The sequence below is a fragment of the Equus przewalskii genome, unplaced genomic scaffold (assembly GCF_037783145.1).
Source record: "Equus przewalskii isolate Varuska unplaced genomic scaffold, EquPr2 ChrUn-10, whole genome shotgun sequence".
Classification (NCBI taxonomy): domain Eukaryota; kingdom Metazoa; phylum Chordata; class Mammalia; order Perissodactyla; family Equidae; genus Equus; species Equus przewalskii.
This window is the reverse complement of record NW_027228747.1, coordinates 2,805,810-2,824,264: the sequence shown is the minus strand read 5'-3', so window position 1 is coordinate 2,824,264 and position 18,455 is coordinate 2,805,810. Positions and strand designations below refer to the sequence as shown.

The window sequence follows — 18,455 nt, the reverse complement described above, 5'->3', positions numbered from 1 at the left end:
AAATATTGGAGGGGGAGGAAATATAGGAGAATTTTAGATTCTGGAAGAGGTGTGAGTTGAAGTGGAAGAAAATTGAACCTCGAAGGCAGAATGCAATGAAATATGTGATATTTTGGCTTCAGGAAATGTTATGCGATAACTATTTCATTCCTTTCCTGGGTCATTACTAAGCTCTGCGAGCAACATTCTTTAATTATGGTCTTTTGAAAAAACACAAATCACTAAGATTGTTTTTGTTTCTTTTTTTTTTGGGGAAGATTAGCCCTGAGCTAACATCTGCTGCCAGTCCTCCTCTTTTTGCTGAGGAAGGCTGTCCCTGAGCTAGCATCCGTGCCCATCTTCCTCTAATTTATACGTGGGATGCCTACCACAGCATGGCTTGACAAGCGGTGCCATGTCTGCACCTGGGATCCGAACCTGCAAACCCTGGGCCGCTGAAGCAGGACGTGCGCATTTAACCGCTGTGCCACCAGGCCGGCCCCTGTTTTTGTTTCTGATTGATGTCTCCAAGGCTAGATGGAGAATGAAGAAAAAAACGAACCAGCAAAAGAGAGATATTGATCATCAGGTTATTTAATTATCAATTTTAATACAACGTCCTCAGCAAACCATATAGGTAAACATTTCGTCGACTTGGTGGATGGGTGGTTAGAAGAGCTTATTATGGAATCAGACATACTTTAGATTTGTGTTCTTACTCGCCTTCATAATTATTCTGATTGCTTATTTGAGCCAGAAACTATGAAAGGGCTGTGTGAGGAGTGGGATTTAATAAAAGTTTGTTGAATGAATAAATGTATGAATGAATCCTTGGCATAGATTTAGTTGCACCTGGGAATGGGCAGAGTCATGAATTCCTAGAAAGTTTTGCTAGAAATTCATAATTATTTTAAGTTATGGTAATATCTGAAGTTATTTTAAGGGATAAAATTTTAGAGTAAACTTGAAATCTGTGTAGGGAATGTCATGAAGCATAATAATCTCCATCTATCAATCAATGATATTTTATGATTATAAGGGAATATTGTGCGGTCTTGTACTTCCTATTGCCACACTTTAAAAAGCCAATGAATCACTTGAAGAAATTAGCATCTGCTAAAGATATGGAAGGGATTTTTCTGTTTTCAGTGACAGATCAATTGTGATAAATGGTCTCATGAGAAAGTCCATTTCAGCACTTGGAAGTAGAATCATATGACAGAACTTTTACTGGTTGTATTTGTTTGGTGTGATATTTCTTTGGTGGTAGCTCCTACTGATGAATACTTTATTATTTGCTCTTATAGAAATGTAGGAAAGGAATTTAGAGGACTATTAGTCTGTCTCTGAATGTGTGCGTGTGTGTTGAGGGTGATTGGGAGGGAAGAAGTCTGTGGCATGTCGAGATGTATGAAGTTGCTGGAGCTTCTGGGATAATGATTATGCTTCATTGCTGTGTGGTGCTCTCACCCCTGTGTGATCCTGGTTCCTCTCTCTGAGGCGGCCCTGCTTATCTTCCACGGCCTGGGGAGCTGACGTTTGCTGTACATCAGTAGGATCCTCATCAGGCAGAAATTCCCTGGTGTGCTGCTGTGATGCTTGGCTGTCACTGGTGAGGGATGCACTCGACTGGTCATGGCAGAGTTCAATGCCCTGGCTCAATGCCCTGGCTGTCTGAGTTTGATTTTGATGCTCCTCTTGGGTTATGTCTGTTTGCTGCGTTATCTTCTCCTGCAGGTACTCATACAGTGGACTGGAATAGACTGCACCCCTCTCCACAGAACAGGGCTCTTGGTCCCTCTGTGTCCTCTCTTCAAGGCCTGACTGGGGGACTGAAGAATCATGTCCTTTCTTGGCTGGATTTGGTTGGTCATTACCTTCACCTGCCAGCTCTTGGGGGCTTTCATCGTCTTCCTCCAATGTTGCAGTTTCCTCAAGGTGTGTCTTGGGGGAGGCTGAATTGTCCTCATCTGGACTTTTTACTGGAGCCTCATGAGTCCCTGGTACTCCACCTTCCTCTTCTTTGGTACTTGGGCCCTGGAACTTTTGCTCTTTTCTACTGTCTTCCTTTGTAGGGAGCTGTGTTATGGAAAGCTGGTCAGTGAAGTCTGCATCCAGGGCACCTGGGATCTGTGTCTCCAGGGACTTCCTGTTTTCATGTCCTGCTGTGGACTCCTGTGCCTCTGGGTGTCCACTGGGCTCCACAGCGGGGCCTGGGCTTTTGGTCCCTGAGCCCTGACTCTTGTGCTCTTCTCTGGCAGGCTGTTCCCCTTCCTTGGTGAGCTGGTCATCCTCTCCTCTCACTGCCAGCACCACTGCCTCCTGAGCTCTGTTTTTCTCACCTGGTGCTACCCGTTTCTGGTTATCTGGGTTATCACTGTGACTTTCTTGCATGGACTCTCTGAGTGGGTCTACTTGACTCTGCGAATTCCCTTGCACAGGTAGGTCACTTGTCTCTGAGCTGTTGTCACCATCCTCTGGAGTCAGGCTGTTGGGGGTTTTGGAATACCCCTCATCATTCTGTGTGACTGTTGGTTCAGGACCCTCCCTATGGTAACCATCATCCTCTTCAATGAGCTTGTCATGAGTCTTGGTGACCCCCTTATTTTCTTCTCCAGACTGGTTCTCAAGTGATGCCAACTCCTGTGTTCTTTCTCTCACTCCTGGTGTCCCTTCTGCTGCAGGGGCATTTTTGCTGCTCACAAGTGATTCTGTTGTGCCTTCCTCAGCGTGTCTTGCCTCTTCTCCTGGGGTGATTGCTCCTTCAATTTCAGGATGATTCTGATCTACTCCTTCTGAGCTTAACTCTTGTGTCTTAGAAACTTCTTCAGCATCCCTTGCTTTCGATGATGCCTGGAGTTCCTGATACTTCCCATCCTGTTTTTGGTCTTCCAGGACTGGTAACTGAGATTTTCTCTCACTTTCTTTCTGCCCTGCTGACCCATGGGCCTCAGAACCTCTCCCCTCTTTCCATTCAGCTCTAACATTGGGTGTTTCTGAAACATTTCTGCTATCACCCTGGACTGGCAGGTCCTTTTTTTCATATTCTTTTTCCTGTGATGGTGGTTCCTGGGTCTCAGGTGTTCTACCATCATCCTCAGGTTCAAGTGCATTCTTTGTCTCAGGTGGTGTCCTGTCAGCATCCTTTCCTGGTTCTTGAGTCTCAGCTGTTCTACTATCATCCTCAGGATCAGTTGATTTCTGTGTCTGAAATGGTTCCCAGGCAGCAGCTTGTTCTGGCAGGTCAGCATGCTCTGAACTGGGCTCATCTTTACCTTCTAGTGGAAGTTCTTGTGCTTTAGAGTGTTCCTTAACACCCTTTTCTGCTGCAGCTTCCTGATCTTCAGATGGCCTCTGTGTTGTCTCTTTTGGTGGAGAACTTTGGGTCCCCAACTTCCCTTTATGTTCTCCAAATTGCTCTCTTGTCTTAGTGCCACTTTGCTCCCTGGCTGGTTTATCTCCCTCCCTTGGAATCTCCTTATCCTGTCCCTCCCCCTTTGTGGGACTGCTGATCATTTCTGATCCTACCATTGGCTTATTTGTCTCAAGTTGGGCCCCACTGTCTCCTGTTGCTGGTACATCTTGGGCCACTTTCTGGCTCTGTTCAGCTCCTTCCAGATGTTGGTTCTCAGGATCACTGTGCCCAAATTCTTCTATAGGCAGTTTGTGAGTCTGAGTGTCTCCCTGTGGGTCTATCCTGTTATGTCCAACTGCTCCCCTTTCATTAAGGCTGAGTTGAGCTGACGATGCTATTCCTGAAGGAAACAGCACTTTGTCTTGAGTTGGTGGAGTTTCCTCTGTCCACTGGCCAGTTTCATTGGTTGCCTGAAGATCCATACTATCTGGCTTTTCCTCTGGTTTAGACACTTGTCTTGGTTCTGAATTTAGTAATGATTGTATATCAAGATAACAGTAGTTCAACAAGTTGAAGATTGCAAGAACAAATTCATCAAAACTGATGGTGCCATCACTGTCAATATCCAGAAGATTCAAATTTCTCTGCACAGCATGAATGGCACGTGGCTGCATGAAAACACAGTGAGAAATCAGCCTATTTATATGTGGTCAGGTGCCCTCAGTGTCTGTATGTCTCCCTAGAATCCTCTTTTTTTAACCCTGTTCCTTAGGGACTGGTGAAATTTCCCCAAACAATAAAAAAATTGATTGATTCTGGATGCCATTTTGCATCATGGCTAAGAAGGAGCATTTAGATGTGAGTTGCATTTAGATGCATATTGGCTCATGACTCCTCTCAGAAGCCTACTTTGCTGAAGCAATAGTTGCAGTGAGGAAAACTTCATTTTTCCCTATAGGATTTGCTAAGCAATTGCACAAAGTAGCGAGCTAAGACTGAGAAAAGTTGTTGAAAAGTTAGTGAGTGTTAAGAGCTGGTAGCCAAGTGGAAAATGAGCAGAAATTCACTTAATGCCCATCTTCCTTGGATTAAGGAGAAAGAGCAAGTGGAGAAGATTTCCACAGCTCTGTGGGCACCTCACCTGAAGAATGTCCCCAAACTCGCCCTGGATGAGCCGTCTTAGCTCTCTGCAGGTCAGTGTTGCCTCGTCACCATCCTCCCTTGCGTACTTGTGGAATGTCTCAGTTACGCAGAGGACATCTCTCAGGAGTCGAGGCATCTTTAGGAACTCAGGAGACTGTAAGAAAGAACAAACAAAGCTCGTTTCCTGGGACGGGTGCTTCAGGAAGGAGATACCAAGATCGTCCTTCTTTGTCCCTCCTCCAGTTCCACTGGCGTCATCTGCCGTATTCTGCATCTTAAAATATTGTATCTGAACTTTAGGGGTGATTTAGTTTTGTACCAGATAATGTGGTGAGACCAGATCTAGCACAGGTAGGTATTAGAAGAGACACTTCACTCACCCCACCCTACAGAAAACGCGACACTCGTGTGTTCAGAGAAAGCATTATTGCAAAAGAGGGTGGGCAAAGAACTCAACGTTAAGTATTGAAATGTACAAATGATGTCAACAGAGTGCGAGCAATCCTTCCAACCTCATCTGAGAGTGTCCACCTGTTTTCTTCCTACCTTGGCTCAGTCTAGCTCCTCTGCTTAAGAAAGTGTAACTTTTAAAGTTAGTAAAGCTTCTAGAGGAAAGAGAAGTAATGGCAAGAAATCAACTCCTATGTGTGCAGGCTGAAGCAACACGTTTTTGCCAAGAAGACATGGCTCAGTGAACTCACTGGTAAAACAAAGAGTCCTGACCCTTCATTCATTACCCATCGTTTAAATGACCCTATTATTTTCCATTTTAATACAGGCCCATGTCTTGTTAAGTAGTATTCGTGCCTATGTCATACAAACAGTTTATATTTTTTGCAAAAGAAAATGATCAAAGAAGTTCCATAAGTAAGAAATGCATTTGGGTGGCTGGAGCTCCCAGTTTAGTATCATTAATAGTGGTCGACTTAGAGTGTGTTTCCTCTGAAATCCTTACATGGTCTCACATATAAGCAGAGCAGCGGCTGAGATCCTAAGTATGCTCACGCAGATAGTCTATGAGACTTACCTTGTTCCCGAGTGAGAGCAAGTGGACTGTGCAGCAGCGGGCCGTGAGCTGACAGCAGGCGCTGAAACCTTTTATCTACTCCCTAATTGCACAGTTAGGAAGGAGACACCCTCCGGGTCCAACGCCTGATTCATCACCACCAAACCCAGGCTCCCCTCCTTCTCTGCTGTCTGCTTGCCTTATTTCTAGTTCCTTCTTTGGGCAGCTTAGGTTAAGTCTTGGCTTCAAACTCATCCAAAGGAAGGGGAAGGAGTATCTGGTTTCATTTACTGACTTTTGCAGGTTATAGTTTTGAGGGATCTTTGGGGTGGTGTTGGCTTTTTTTATTTTTTTAACCTAAGGACACAATTACATTTCTGTTTGAGAAATCATAGAGCTGGCAGGGACTTCAGAAGTCATCTGATTCCTCTCTCTGCCCACAGGATGGACTGTATTTGACCCAGCTCGGACAGATGGGTGTCAATCATGTGTTTAAAAATAGAGGCCCCATTTAGCCATGTGACAAAACTGGAGATGCCAGTTGATTCAGTGTTTCAATGCTCTGCTCCCCGTGCCCAAAGGCAGAGTTAGGAAAAAAAACCTCTTGCTGCGTGTGCAGAACTTTACTTACCTAAGATGTGCTATTTTTAAAATGCGATTGATATCTGCTCTTTAAAGGCACTTTTATAATCCAAGGAGCTTAGAAATTAGCATCTATATTACTGTGTTCTTTCTGTAAAGGGGAAAAGGAGACAGAGAAACCATCAAGCTGAAGACGGGTAGGAGTGAGTCTGAGATGCTAAACTAGCAAATGTTTTTTCACCTCCTAGATCTGGGTCCATTTTACTACAGAATATTTAATTAACAGGAGATTTGGATTCAGTTGTTTTTTTAGACATTTAGAAAGAGAATAGAATATGTTTTAAAACTTTCTTGCCTGCATTCAAAAGGATATAAGAAATAGATCCATGAAAACAAGTGTAAAAGACAAAGACCAAGACAATGGAGGAGTGGGAATTATGTGAGAAGACTGAGGCTAAGGAAAGCATTGATACTGAGCAAAACGGTGCTCTGATCTTCCTGATAATCAAGACAAGTACAAGGGAACTGAATCTTGGGGGCCAAATCCATGTTGATAGTCTCCACTTATAAAAAAATGTCTCAGCATTTCCCTAAAAGGGAGAAGACTTCTACCGAGAATTGGAATTGGCATGCGAAGGTCATCGTAATTCTGATCAGTCAACATCCCCTGAGTACCAACTATTTCTCAGACACTGTGCCAGGCATGGGGGTGTTTAAAGTTGAGTAAGTTGTATCTCCCTGCCCTGGAGCTCATGAGCCAGTCTCATGAGAAATGACTGAAGGAAACCACATTCAAGGCTGGATTGAAAAGAAAGACGTAGGGAAGGCATAATAGCTGTTTTCAAATATTTAAAGGCTTTTCATGGGGATGAGGAATGGGGTGGGAAGAGAAAGGAACTAATGTTCATTAAACACTTGTGACATGTCAGGAGCTTTACATGGGCTGTCTTACTTACTTCTCACAGGCCTTTCAGGTAGTTATTATCCTCTTTTAACAGATAAGGAAGTTAAGGCTCTTAGCTGTTAAGTAACTTGCCTAGGTCACGTACTTAGTAAATGGTAAAGCCAGGATTCAGAATTGAAATGCTTCTAGAATCTATGTCTCTGAGCCCATGGTGTCTCCATTATCTTGAGTTCCTTATTCTGTATAATGCCAGAGAATAGAACTAGAATCAATGGTTGAAACTCTCTGAAAAGCAGGCTTTAGTTCTTATTAAGAAGTTTTAAGGAGTAGAGTTGACTGACAATGGTATAGGCTGCTCCCAAAGTAATGGGATCCCTGTCACTAGAGCTGTTCAAATAGAGGCTGAACGATAATCCATTGACTAGGTTATAGGAGGAGCCCTGCCAAAGGAAGCAGTAAGCCTGGAGCGGCTTACAGTAGAGGGCACAGGGCTCTTCCAACTCAAAATGTCCATGGTTTTAGCTTATAGTTTCTATTTAGAAAGCCAAGGGTGGGTTTTGCCTTGTCTCTGAACAATGTAAGGGCTGGCTCCCTAGGCCTTTTACAGGCATTTCTATTTTTTCAGTGCTTACTCAAGACCATTTAATTAATACCCATACTTATGGGTGGGTAGTGACTCAAAGGGATGGCAGCAGGAGGAGGGAGATGCTGAGTGGAAGGAGAAGGATAAGGATGAATTTCTTTTAAGAAAATTACTTAGACTGCTGTACAATAAGCCACAAACAACTCTATCATCACCAAAGAAAAAACCCTGATTGCCGTTTCTTCTTTCTCCGAAAAGATCCCTCTAACAGTCCCTCTGTGATGTCCTCTCCACCTCTCCACTCTAATTTTGTATAGGGATAGTGAAGAAAGGAAGAGAGAGCGAGCAAGAGAGGGAGAGAGGGAGAGAGCGTGCAGTGAAAAGAAGTTGATTAATACAGAACTATGTTTAAGGGCCTTTTATTCTTCAAAGGCCACAACTGAAGTTTTGGATGAAGGCTTCAAATAAAACACATATGGTGGCTACTTTGGAAAAGATGGCTAATAAAGTAATTTTTAATGATTCTCTATAATACTGGAAAATTTGGCATGTAAAAAAGAAGCCTTCAGCTTATGTTTATAATTTTATTATCTTTTTTGCTTATCATAGAAGTAGTAGGAGTTTATTTAAGATGATGCTGGACTGAGCAAATATTATTAATCTTCCTCCTGGAATCCTCTAAAATAAAAATATAGATATATAAAAATTAAAAAACTAGAACTATGAACAGAACTGGAAGAGAATCACAGTTGAGTTTCAATAAATTTATGGAAGAGAAAAAGTAGTTGGTAGAATGTTCATGATAGAAACAAGCGGAGAGAGGCACAGCCTGGAATGTGTTATGAGGCAGTGGTGGAGGTGAAGGCAGATCTGGCCATCAGAACCTGGAGAACCTCTAGACTCAGAATTAGCAGCTATGATGGAGGTGGGAGTGAGAAGTGGGGCTTTAAACAGAGAAAGCAATTGAAAGTTTGTGTAAGGAACTTATGTCTCAGTGGTCATTCCCATCTCCCTTCTCTGCTTTAGAGCACGGAGCATAGACATCTGGGCACATGTTGCCTAACCTTGGCAAAACCCCAAATGGCTCTTTCCTAAAGAATTGAACAAACTTCCTGGAAAAGCTAAATGTAATCTCCTTGAGGGCAGTAATCTGTATCTTATTTTCTACTTTATCCTCAGAAGCTGTAAGAGTATCTGGACTATGGTAGGTGCTCTGTCATATTTGTTGACTAATAGACGGAAAGATAAGGCATCTAGTATAGATATTAATGCTCCAGGAAAGCCCTCTCCATATGGCATTGGGGATACACTGGGGAGGGAGGACCTGCAGCCTGACAGCCATTTCTTTGCAAATTGACAGGCTTCTCCTCCACCCTGACACAAGTTCTCATTTCGAAAGAGAGCTGGTGTGAAATAGACCTATTTAAGCAAATCAGAAGAAACTCAGATCTTTTTATTGCTATAAAGGGGCAACTAAGAATATTTAGGCATATGAATAAGTCAGCAGCACAAAAGAGAAAGAACAAGATAAACAGACATACTGACCCCAGAGGAAATAGTTATAATTCAGGATGCAGAAAGAAGTTAAAAACTCTAATTAACATATTCCAAAGAGATTAAATGAGACAAGACCAGGATGCTCTAAAAGAGCAACCAGAGAACAAAAATCAGAGAATAAAAAAGTATTTTAGATTAAAAATAACTGTTGAAATTAAAAAAAGCAGTAGCATTTAAAAAACACCGAAGTTGACAAAATCTTCTAGAATAGCATCATCCAACACAACTTTAGATATTTGAACTGTCCCATCTGATAGCCACTAGCTATATGTGGCTTGAAATGTGGCTAGTGTGACTGAGAAACTAAATTTTTAATTTTATTTCATATCTATTAATTTAAATTTAAATCAAATAGCCACATTTGTCTAGTGACTACCTTCTTGGACATTACAGTTTTAAAATATAAAGCAAAAAGAGAAAGAAATGTAAAAGGTGTGAGAAAAGATAAGAAACATACAGAATTAATTTAGGAGGTCCCATCTCTAACTAATAGGAACCTCAGAAAGATAAAACAGGGAAAAAAAAGGAGAATAATTTATCAAGGAATTAATAGATTCCCTGGAGACTTCACATTTTAAAAGGTCCACAAAATGTCCACCTAGACGTCTCTTTGGAAATTTCAGAACACCAAGAGGAGGAAAACAAAGGTCAAGTATCTTGCCTAAGGCTACAAAGCTGGTAAGTGGTAAACCCAGTTTTTGCTCTCAGGCAATCTTGCTTCTATGCCCATGTACTTAACATAACAATGTAGACATTTATTGGTTTCCAAATATTAGAGTCTGTACATGTAAAAACCATGGTATATTAGGTTGTGGTTAGAAATGTAAGAGTGATACCATCAAAAGTTGATGGAAAAAGAAAAATAAGTATATTATTTAGAGTTAGAAAGGTGACAGAAAATTAGAATAATGAAAATATTAAACATTAACAAAGGGAGAGGAGAAGAGAGGTGGAGTAAGTGATTTAAGTTGTCACCTATCATAGTGGAGATATTTAAAATTGATAAATTTTACTACCAGAAAAAAATTTAAAGAGAGTTTTTCTCTGAGGAATGGGACTGGGGTTAAAAAGATGTGAGGCAGGACACTTGGTTATTCTAAAATTTTTGTCATAAGTTTTTCCGTACCTTTTAATATGCTCTCATTTATGTTCTGAAATTACTTTAATAAATTAATTTTTAATGTTATACATTTTACTTATAGAATATATAGAGAAAAACTTAACATTTATTAACAGTCCTTACTTAGTAAACTTTTTATGTGTATAAACCTTATGTTCCCAGTTACATTTTGATTACCAAAAGGGAAAGACTGTGAAATATATATACTTTATGGCAATTAGCTTTTCTAGAAGACGTATAGTGGAAAAAAAATAACCGCTTGAGTTACAATTAGATAACCTGTTCCACCTGTTCAAAACCCACCTTTACCACTTATTATCATCCCTATATCACGAGTATTTACATTGTATACAGTTTTTCTCATTTTCTCTCAAATTGTCTTTACCAAGCTAAAATCATTCAGTTCACACCATTTTGTAATTTGCTTTGTTTTATTTGATGAGTAGCTTTCCAGTCATTAAACATTTTTCTACAAATTTTTTTGATATGGGTACAGCATTCCATTATATGAATATACTATAGTATATTTAACCATCCTCTTTTGGGTATTTTAATTGTTTGCAGTTTTTCATTATTATAAGCTATGGTGTGATGAATATCTTGTAGTAAATCTTTCTGTACACCATGGTCAAACTTTTAAGGAGTCCTAGGCCCCTCCAAATGATGCCTCAGAGCCTTTCCTAACAAGGACAGTTTTGTAAATGAAATGGTTGATGTTATAGGTAGCACATCATTTTGTATTTAAATAGAAAAATGTTTTTATGTGTTGTGCAAGCACATAATAGCACATTGAGGCCTTTGTATAATGATCATGTGCAGTGTATTTACACTTGCGTTACAGGATTTTCTTTCAGTGCAATTAGATGGCCAAGAAATAGCTGTTGAATAAATAAATGAGAAAGGCCACATGGGTCTAGGTCTGCACTTCTGTAGTTATCTGGCCTTAGACAAGTTTTGAAACCATTCTTAGTCTGATTTCCTTATTTGGAAATGGGAAAGGAGGGGGCAATATTGTCCAGAATTCTGGAATTGTAGCACTGATTAAATGAAATAACATATGTAAAAACACTTAGCAAAAACCTTTGGCTTATACTGCATTATGCTGACTTAACAACTCTGAGAAGGCTGGGACTGTGTCTGCTTTGATCACTTGTATCACCAGCCCAGCACAGTGCCTGGAACAGAGTAGGTCTCAATAAATATTTGTTAAGTGAAAAAAAATTGAGAGAAGTGTACTAAAATGAAAGAGTCCTGGACCAAAATTTAAAGAACTGGGCTGATTCCAGCCCTATCTCTAGCTCTCTAACTTTGGATCTTTTATTTCAATAGATTTAGTGCCCTGATGAAAACTGAAAGGTATGGACTTGACAATAATAATATCATTTACTGAGTGCTTACCTGATATTTTGCACACATTATTTCTACTCTTCATAACAAAAACCTAAGTTTTCATGACTCCAAAACCTGAGTTCTGTATGCTACGTCATGCTGCCTCCCTGCTAATGGCCAGAGTAATTTCCAAGCTCTAACAGCTCATAAATCCCTTCTACCCTACACTGGTCACAAATATATTTGGTGGATGAATCAGCATTTTAAACTTCTAGGAACAATGGTGGGAAAAAAATTGGTCTATTATATAAAGAACTATTATTTTATTATATGTTACTTTGGAACTTATTGTCACTTGGAACAACCCCATATCTGGAATAATAAATTCAGTTTTCGCAGTCCTTGTCCATTGCCTCCTCTCCTTACAGCTCTCCCATTTGCCGATTCACAAGTTATTGGGTTTTCTATCTCATTTGAACCCCCAGTCCACAGACCTGTGTCTCTTCATCCCTGCCTATACCCTCTTGCTTTCCTCTCCTGCTTAGATTCTGTGATGGTTTAGATTCTGTGACAATTTTATGTGTCAGCTTGGCTGGGCGACAGTGCCCTGATATGTGTCAAACGTTATTCTGGACATTCCTATGAGAGTGTTTTTAGATAAGATTAACATGTAAATGTGTGGATTTTGAGTAAAGCAGATTGTTGTCTATAATGTGGTTGGGCCTCATTCGATCAGTTGAAGGCCTTAACAGAACAAAGACTGACCTCCCCTGAGCGAGCAAGAAGAAAGTCTGCCAGCAGATGGCCTTCAGACTTGAACTGCAACTCTTCCTTGAGTCTCCAGCCTGCTGGTCCATACTGCAGATTTTGGACTTGCCAACCTCCATTATCATGTGAACCAATTCCTTAAAACAGTCCTCTCTCTCTTTCTCCATAAATACAGATATATCTATATCTCCTGTTGGTTCTGTTTAACTGGAGAACCCTGACTAATGCAGATTTCACAGGCCATCACTCTATCTCTTGTGGGTATCCTCAGTTCCCTTTCTGTCTCTCGGTCACATCTGCCTGGAAAAATCTCAGCCTTAGTTGTGTCTGTCTTCTGCACCTGTGCTACGGAGAATGGCTGAGAAAAATCTCCCAGCTGAACACGTTGGTGCCATAATAAATTCATGGTCTCTAACTTCACCTGGAAACTCAGCCCTTTTTGGTGATCATACAGATTCCATGATTAGTTTTCTCTTCTGTGCTCTACAACAGTTATTTTAAACCATCTTAACTCTCTTCAGTATTTGACTCCCTCCCCTCCTTTTTCACCCTTAGAAGATAATCTTGCCTCTTTACTTCATACAGAAAATGAAAGTCATCAGACCAGAATCCCTAAACTTTATTTTACCAAACTACAAACTTATTGGCATCTATTTACATTCATGTTTTCTTTCTGTTACATCAGAAAAGTTAACCATCTAAGCTTAATGCCTCTCTCTGGATCCTAATTTTTTCCTGCCTTCTCAGGAAACTTGCTTTGTTGATAATTCCCTCTCTTTTCTGTACTGCAGCCTCTCTTCATGGGTTCCTTCCCATCAGCATTTATGCACACTCAAGTCCCTCCCATGTTATAAAATCCTATCTCGTGCTCACAACCCCACCCAACCGTTCCCCTGCCCTTCATGGTTAGTATTCTTGAAAGATTTGTCTTCTTATTTTTCTGCTTCCTTTCCTTGCATTCCTCAACCCCGTTCCACTGAAATATAGGAGATCATCACTGACCACTGTGTTATGGAATCATCACACACTTTTCAGCACCTGTCTAGCTTGGCTTCTTTGAAATATTTGATGATAACTGCCTCCTCTTTCTCGCAGCATCTTCTTTCCTAGTTTTTGTGACACCGCATACTCCTAGTTTTCCTCCTACCTCTTTGACTGCTCCTTTTTAGTTTTTATCTTTTGCCTTTCTCTTAAATGTTGCTGTTCCTCAGAGTTCTGTCCTAGCCCAGTTCTTCATTTTCTTCTTTCTCCATGTCTTAAATAATCTTCTCTACTCTTACGGCTTTGATTACTACTGATAGGCTGATATTCCCCAGTTATATATTAAATCCAATCTCTCACCTGAGCTCTATACCCATGTAACCAATTCCAACAAACATCACTTCCCGGAAGCCTCCAAGGCACCTCCAACTCAATGTAAGTAAAACTGAACTTGTCATCTGCCCTTACTACAAACCTGAGGCTCCCTTGTGAGTCCATATAAATAATGGCACCACTATCATCCAGTTTCTCCACCTATAAACCTGATATCATATTTCATCTCCTCCTCTCTATTATCTCTTCAATATGTCACCAACTCTTATTGATTCTAATTCTAAAATATCTGTCAAATATATCTGCTTTTCCCTATCCCCACTTCCATTATCCTAGCTCAGGCTATCATTGTCTCTCACAGGGATTCCTGCAATATCCTCCTAATGTTCTCTCTGCTGCCATCTTGACCTTCTCCAATCCGTTCTCTACATTGCAGCCAGAGTGATCCTTATAAATTGTCAATCTGGTTAATCACTCCACTGCTTAAAATGACAATGATTCTTTGTTGCCCTCAAGATAAACCTACTATGGCTTACCAGGCCCTCATAACTTCTCAAGCCTCGTCTCTTGCCATTTATCTCCTGGTATTCTAAGCTCTAGTCGGATTTGATTTTGACTGTCTTGAGCTCATGGTGTCCTCTCTTGCCTCCAGTCTTTATTTATTTTTTTTTTTTAAGGATTGACACCTGGGCTAACAACTGTTGCCAATCTTTTTTTTTTTCCTGCTTTATCTCCCCAAACCCGCCCTGTACACAGTTGTATATCTTAGTTGCAGGTCCTTCTAGCTGTGGGATGTGGGATGCCGCCTCAACGTGGCCTGACGAGTGGTGCCATGTCCATGCCCAGGATCCGAACCCTGGGCTGCCGCACCGGAGTGCGCGAACTTAACCACTCGGCCATGGAGCCGGCTCCTGCCTCCAGTCTTTAAATATGAATTTCACTCTGCCTGGAAAGCTCTTTCTTTTCCTCTTCACCAACCTAACTTCCTACCTATTCTCAGATTTCAGCTTAAATGTCAGTTCCCTTGGGAAAGCTTTTCTTGACACTGCTAAGTGGAGTTGGATGTTGCTGTTCTCATAAACTGTGTTCTTCTCTGACCATAGCACTTATGGCAGGATGGTATGAAACTCATCTTCCCCTCTGACTTCTACCCATCCTCTCCTCACCCCTGGTCAGAGATGAAACCTGGAGATTAACTGGGTCATGATCCACATATGAGGACATTTTGCAAGGTGCTCCAGGGAAAAAGGGAGGCACACGCACTCTTAGCATAATAAGGCCAGGATTATTCTTTCATAAGAAATAGAGTCAAAGTAATGCTAATAAGAGAAATAAAATTGACTCATATATACAAGACAAGGAGGCTTTCAAAAAGAAAATGACCCTCATGGTGATAAGTTATATTTGAATTCAAATGCTTATGAGAAAAGCAGCCACTGCCTGGAATGGAAATCTTGCTGTTGCTTCTCACTACAGTCACCCCCCAACAATGCATGAGACCAGAATCCACCTTTCCCTTGAACTACCCCTGCATTCTCATCCGACTAAAGGGCACCGACAGATACTAATATCAGAGCTTGTTCCAGTTCCCAGGCAGAACCAGAACAAACTGAGCGAGAAGAATCATGAACATTCAGAAACGCCCACTGTTGAGGAATTTTCAGTATATAAGAAAGGACTTAGGGCTTCAATATTCAGAAGCGAGGGATGGCAGTAGAGCCCTTGGACAAAAAGAGCTATAAGGGTTATAGTAATTAATTCATTTGACAAATATTTATTGAATGCTTACATTATGCATCTAATTCTCACAACTCCTTGAGCCAGGTTTTTTAGCATAAAATTAAGAAGACTTCAGAGGGACTAGGAACTTTTGAAATCCTAGGCAAAATTTTTGAGTATGTAGATTTTTCTAGTGCGACAGTCTACATATTTTATCAGAATTTCATAGAGCTCTCTCACTTATTGTTTATCATGGAAAGAATATATAAAATCAAGAATTCCAAGTTATAGTCTCTTTTTTTTTAAGGTATGCTTTTTGGTGAGGAAGATTGGCCCTGAGCTAACATGTATTGCCAATCTTCCTCTTTTTTTTCCTCCCCAAAGCCCCAGTACATAGTTGTACATCCTAGTTGTAAGTCCTTCCAGTTCTTCTATGTGGGACTCCACCTCAGCATGGCTTGATGAGGGCTGTGTATGTTGGCGAACACTGGGCCGCTGAGCACAAGAACTTAATCACTATACCACCAGCTGGCCCTATAGTCTCTGTTTTCAAGGTATTCACAATCTTGTTGGGCAGATAAAGCAAGTATAAAGCTAATTAAGGCAGAATATTGTAATCGATTAAGAATAGTAAAGATAATAGATATCTTAGAACCTTAGTGAAGAGAGAGATCATTTTGTCAGGGTGATTAGGAAAAATTTTAGGGAAGAGGTGGGACTCAACCTGGCTCTTTTAAACTGAGCAGAAATTGTCCAGGTAGACAGGAAGAAGAGAGTCATTCCAAATAGATAAAATTAGGCCAATAAGTCTTTGAAGTAAGGACAATTGTAAGATGTCCTAATGACAACAAATAGACTAGTCTGGTTTGAACATAGTTGGCTTCAGCAGTGTCCTGGGGGCCAGAGATTAAAAGGCAGATTGTCTCTAGAACGTGGAGGGCCTTACATTCCAAATTGAAGACCTTAGACTTTATCTTGCAGAAAATGCCATGCATTACACAAGGAGGATAATGACAAATATTAAAAAGTTTTTGTAATTTGAGTGCTTGCCATGGATGTCCCGAGGGTTCAGAAAATTACAACCTATTCAGAAGTCTACCTTTTGGGTTAGTTTCAGATTATTGTATGTGATTGCAATAAGCTCTTTACTAACAAGGGGATCATGGGATTATTACATATTACATAGATTATAATCTTCAGCAGGTCACAGTCCCGGTACGCTTACTGAACAAACTCATAATTACTATGACTGAATGAAAATCTTAGCAATGTGTAATTAGTGCAGAAGATGAAGCAGAGATGGGTTCATACTTAACTAATGGACACTGACTTCTAATTTGAGTGAAACCAAGTTCCAGGACTTCATTTTCTCCTCCAAAAAGAATGAGAGTAATTAAATGCATATGTGCAGTTCATAAAGGCAATGAAAGTGGGGTAGGTTTGGGTCTTCTCCCTCAATGAATAAACCTGGGATGATAGGAAGGTGCTCTGGAGAGGAATTTGGGAGACAAATAGGGGGAAGTTCAGATCTGATTGGCTAGAAAGGAAAGATCTTTGAAGCTGGAACTAGGCTCTGATGATCACCTTTATCAGTTATTTCTCTTCCCTGTTTTCTATTAAAGGTAGAAGCTGGGGTGAGGGATTATTTGAGTTGCTTTGAAAGTTTCAGTTGAATAAGCTGAATGTTAGATTTAAAGTAATTTTTTTTCAGTCCTGGGAATAACCTTTGTGATATCTACTCCAGTCTCATAATTTGAAATATGAAACAATGGAGGCCCAGAAACCTGAAGTGTCTTGCATGAGGACACACAGAGAGTAAAGTGAAGGAAGAGGCCAGAATGGCTACTTTACCACTGTATGCATATTACCTAGAATGCCTTGCATATACCAGGATCTCAATAAATATTTGCTGAATGAATGAAGCTCAGGCTTCTGATTCCTTGTAGCATTCTTTCCACCACACCAAAGAAACTATGGCAGATATAACAAAAAAGAGTGTCTTTGAGCAGACAGGATCTGCTTGTACAATGTTAAAGGGTAAAGATAATCAGGATAAAGATAGGTTTCTCTAGCAACATGACCTCACCTTACATCGTGTATTAGTTTGCTTGAGCTATCATAACAAAGTGCCACAAACTGAGTGGCTTAACCAACAGAAATTTATTTTCTCACAGCTCTGGAAGCTAGAAGTCTAAAACCAGGGTGTTGGTAGAGTTGGTTTCTTCTGAGCGTCACGAAGAAGGATCTGTTCCAGGCCTCTATCCTTGATTTATAGATGGCCATATTCTTTCTTTATTTTCACATTATCTTCCGTTGGTCCATGTATGTGTGCAAATTTCCACTTCTCATATTGGATTAGGGCCCACCTAATGAATTCATTTTAATTTAATTACCTAATTAAATATTATATCTCCAAATACGGTTATATTCTCTAAAGTACTGAAGGTTAGGACTTCAACATATAAACCTTTAGAGGGAACACAATTCAGCCCCTAACACATGGCGACCAGCTTTTCCAACACAGAGTATATTAAACTCTCAACCTCTTTCTCCAGCAGCAGCCACAGTGATGTAAATAGAGCTCCCAGTTTATAGTTAAGCAGCCAATTGCACAACAATGTCAAGGTTCTGCCCACGCATGTATGTTATCCAGGTGGGGCAGGAGGATTGGACTGCCAGCATGTTCTCCTGCCAGCATGCTAAAAGAAGAGCCATAGGGCATGGGCTGGTTGACACATTTTTTTTTTTTTAACTACATGTTATTACAACTGTGATGAAACAATGCTTTCTTCTTTGGAAGTTGGCTCTTTCCTCATCTTGTAAAGTGCTACAAGTCTGAAGGGCTTTGATTGTTTTTACTATAATTATTATTGTTGAGCTGTAGCTTGACTGATGAGTGTATATTTCAGGAGTATCCTGGGGCTGGCATTTATAAGGAGGCTCTGAAATGAGTGCCCATTGAGAGGATCCTGGGGAAAGGAAGTAAGGCTCTTCTAGGGTTTCTTGGAACATCAAGCATACACTTACTTTAGGAGAAAAATAGTTTTGTAGTTAGAAATCATTTGAAAAATATGAAGTTCCAAAGGGCAGGGGATT

At 40.6% G+C, this 18,455-nt stretch overlaps 1 protein-coding gene across 1 annotated transcript; it reads right to left on the bottom strand.

Moving 5' to 3' along the window:
• Positions 1-555: 555 nt before the first annotated feature.
• Positions 556-5,703, bottom strand: TCHHL1 (trichohyalin like 1). Its single transcript, XM_008515419.2, has 3 exons — positions 5,505-5,703; positions 4,476-4,631; positions 556-4,002 (listed from the first exon to the last, which is right to left on the bottom strand). Exons 2-3 carry the CDS (start codon positions 4,611-4,613, stop codon positions 1,420-1,422), a joined length of 2,721 nt encoding a protein of 906 aa, XP_008513641.2. The 5' UTR covers positions 4,614-4,631; positions 5,505-5,703; the 3' UTR covers positions 556-1,419.
• Between the last annotated feature and the right edge of the window lie 12,752 nt (positions 5,704-18,455).

Bases quoted from the DNA above. Each gene is read 5' to 3' on its own strand.
- TCHHL1 (XM_008515419.2), bottom strand. From the start codon at position 4,613: ATGCCTCGACTCCTGAGAGATGTCCTCTGCGTAACTGAGACATTCCAC. The intron at 4,003-4,475 runs GTGAGGTGCCCA...GTTTTCATGCAG, and splicing joins AGTTTGGGGACATTCTTCAG to CCACGTGCCATTCATGCTGT.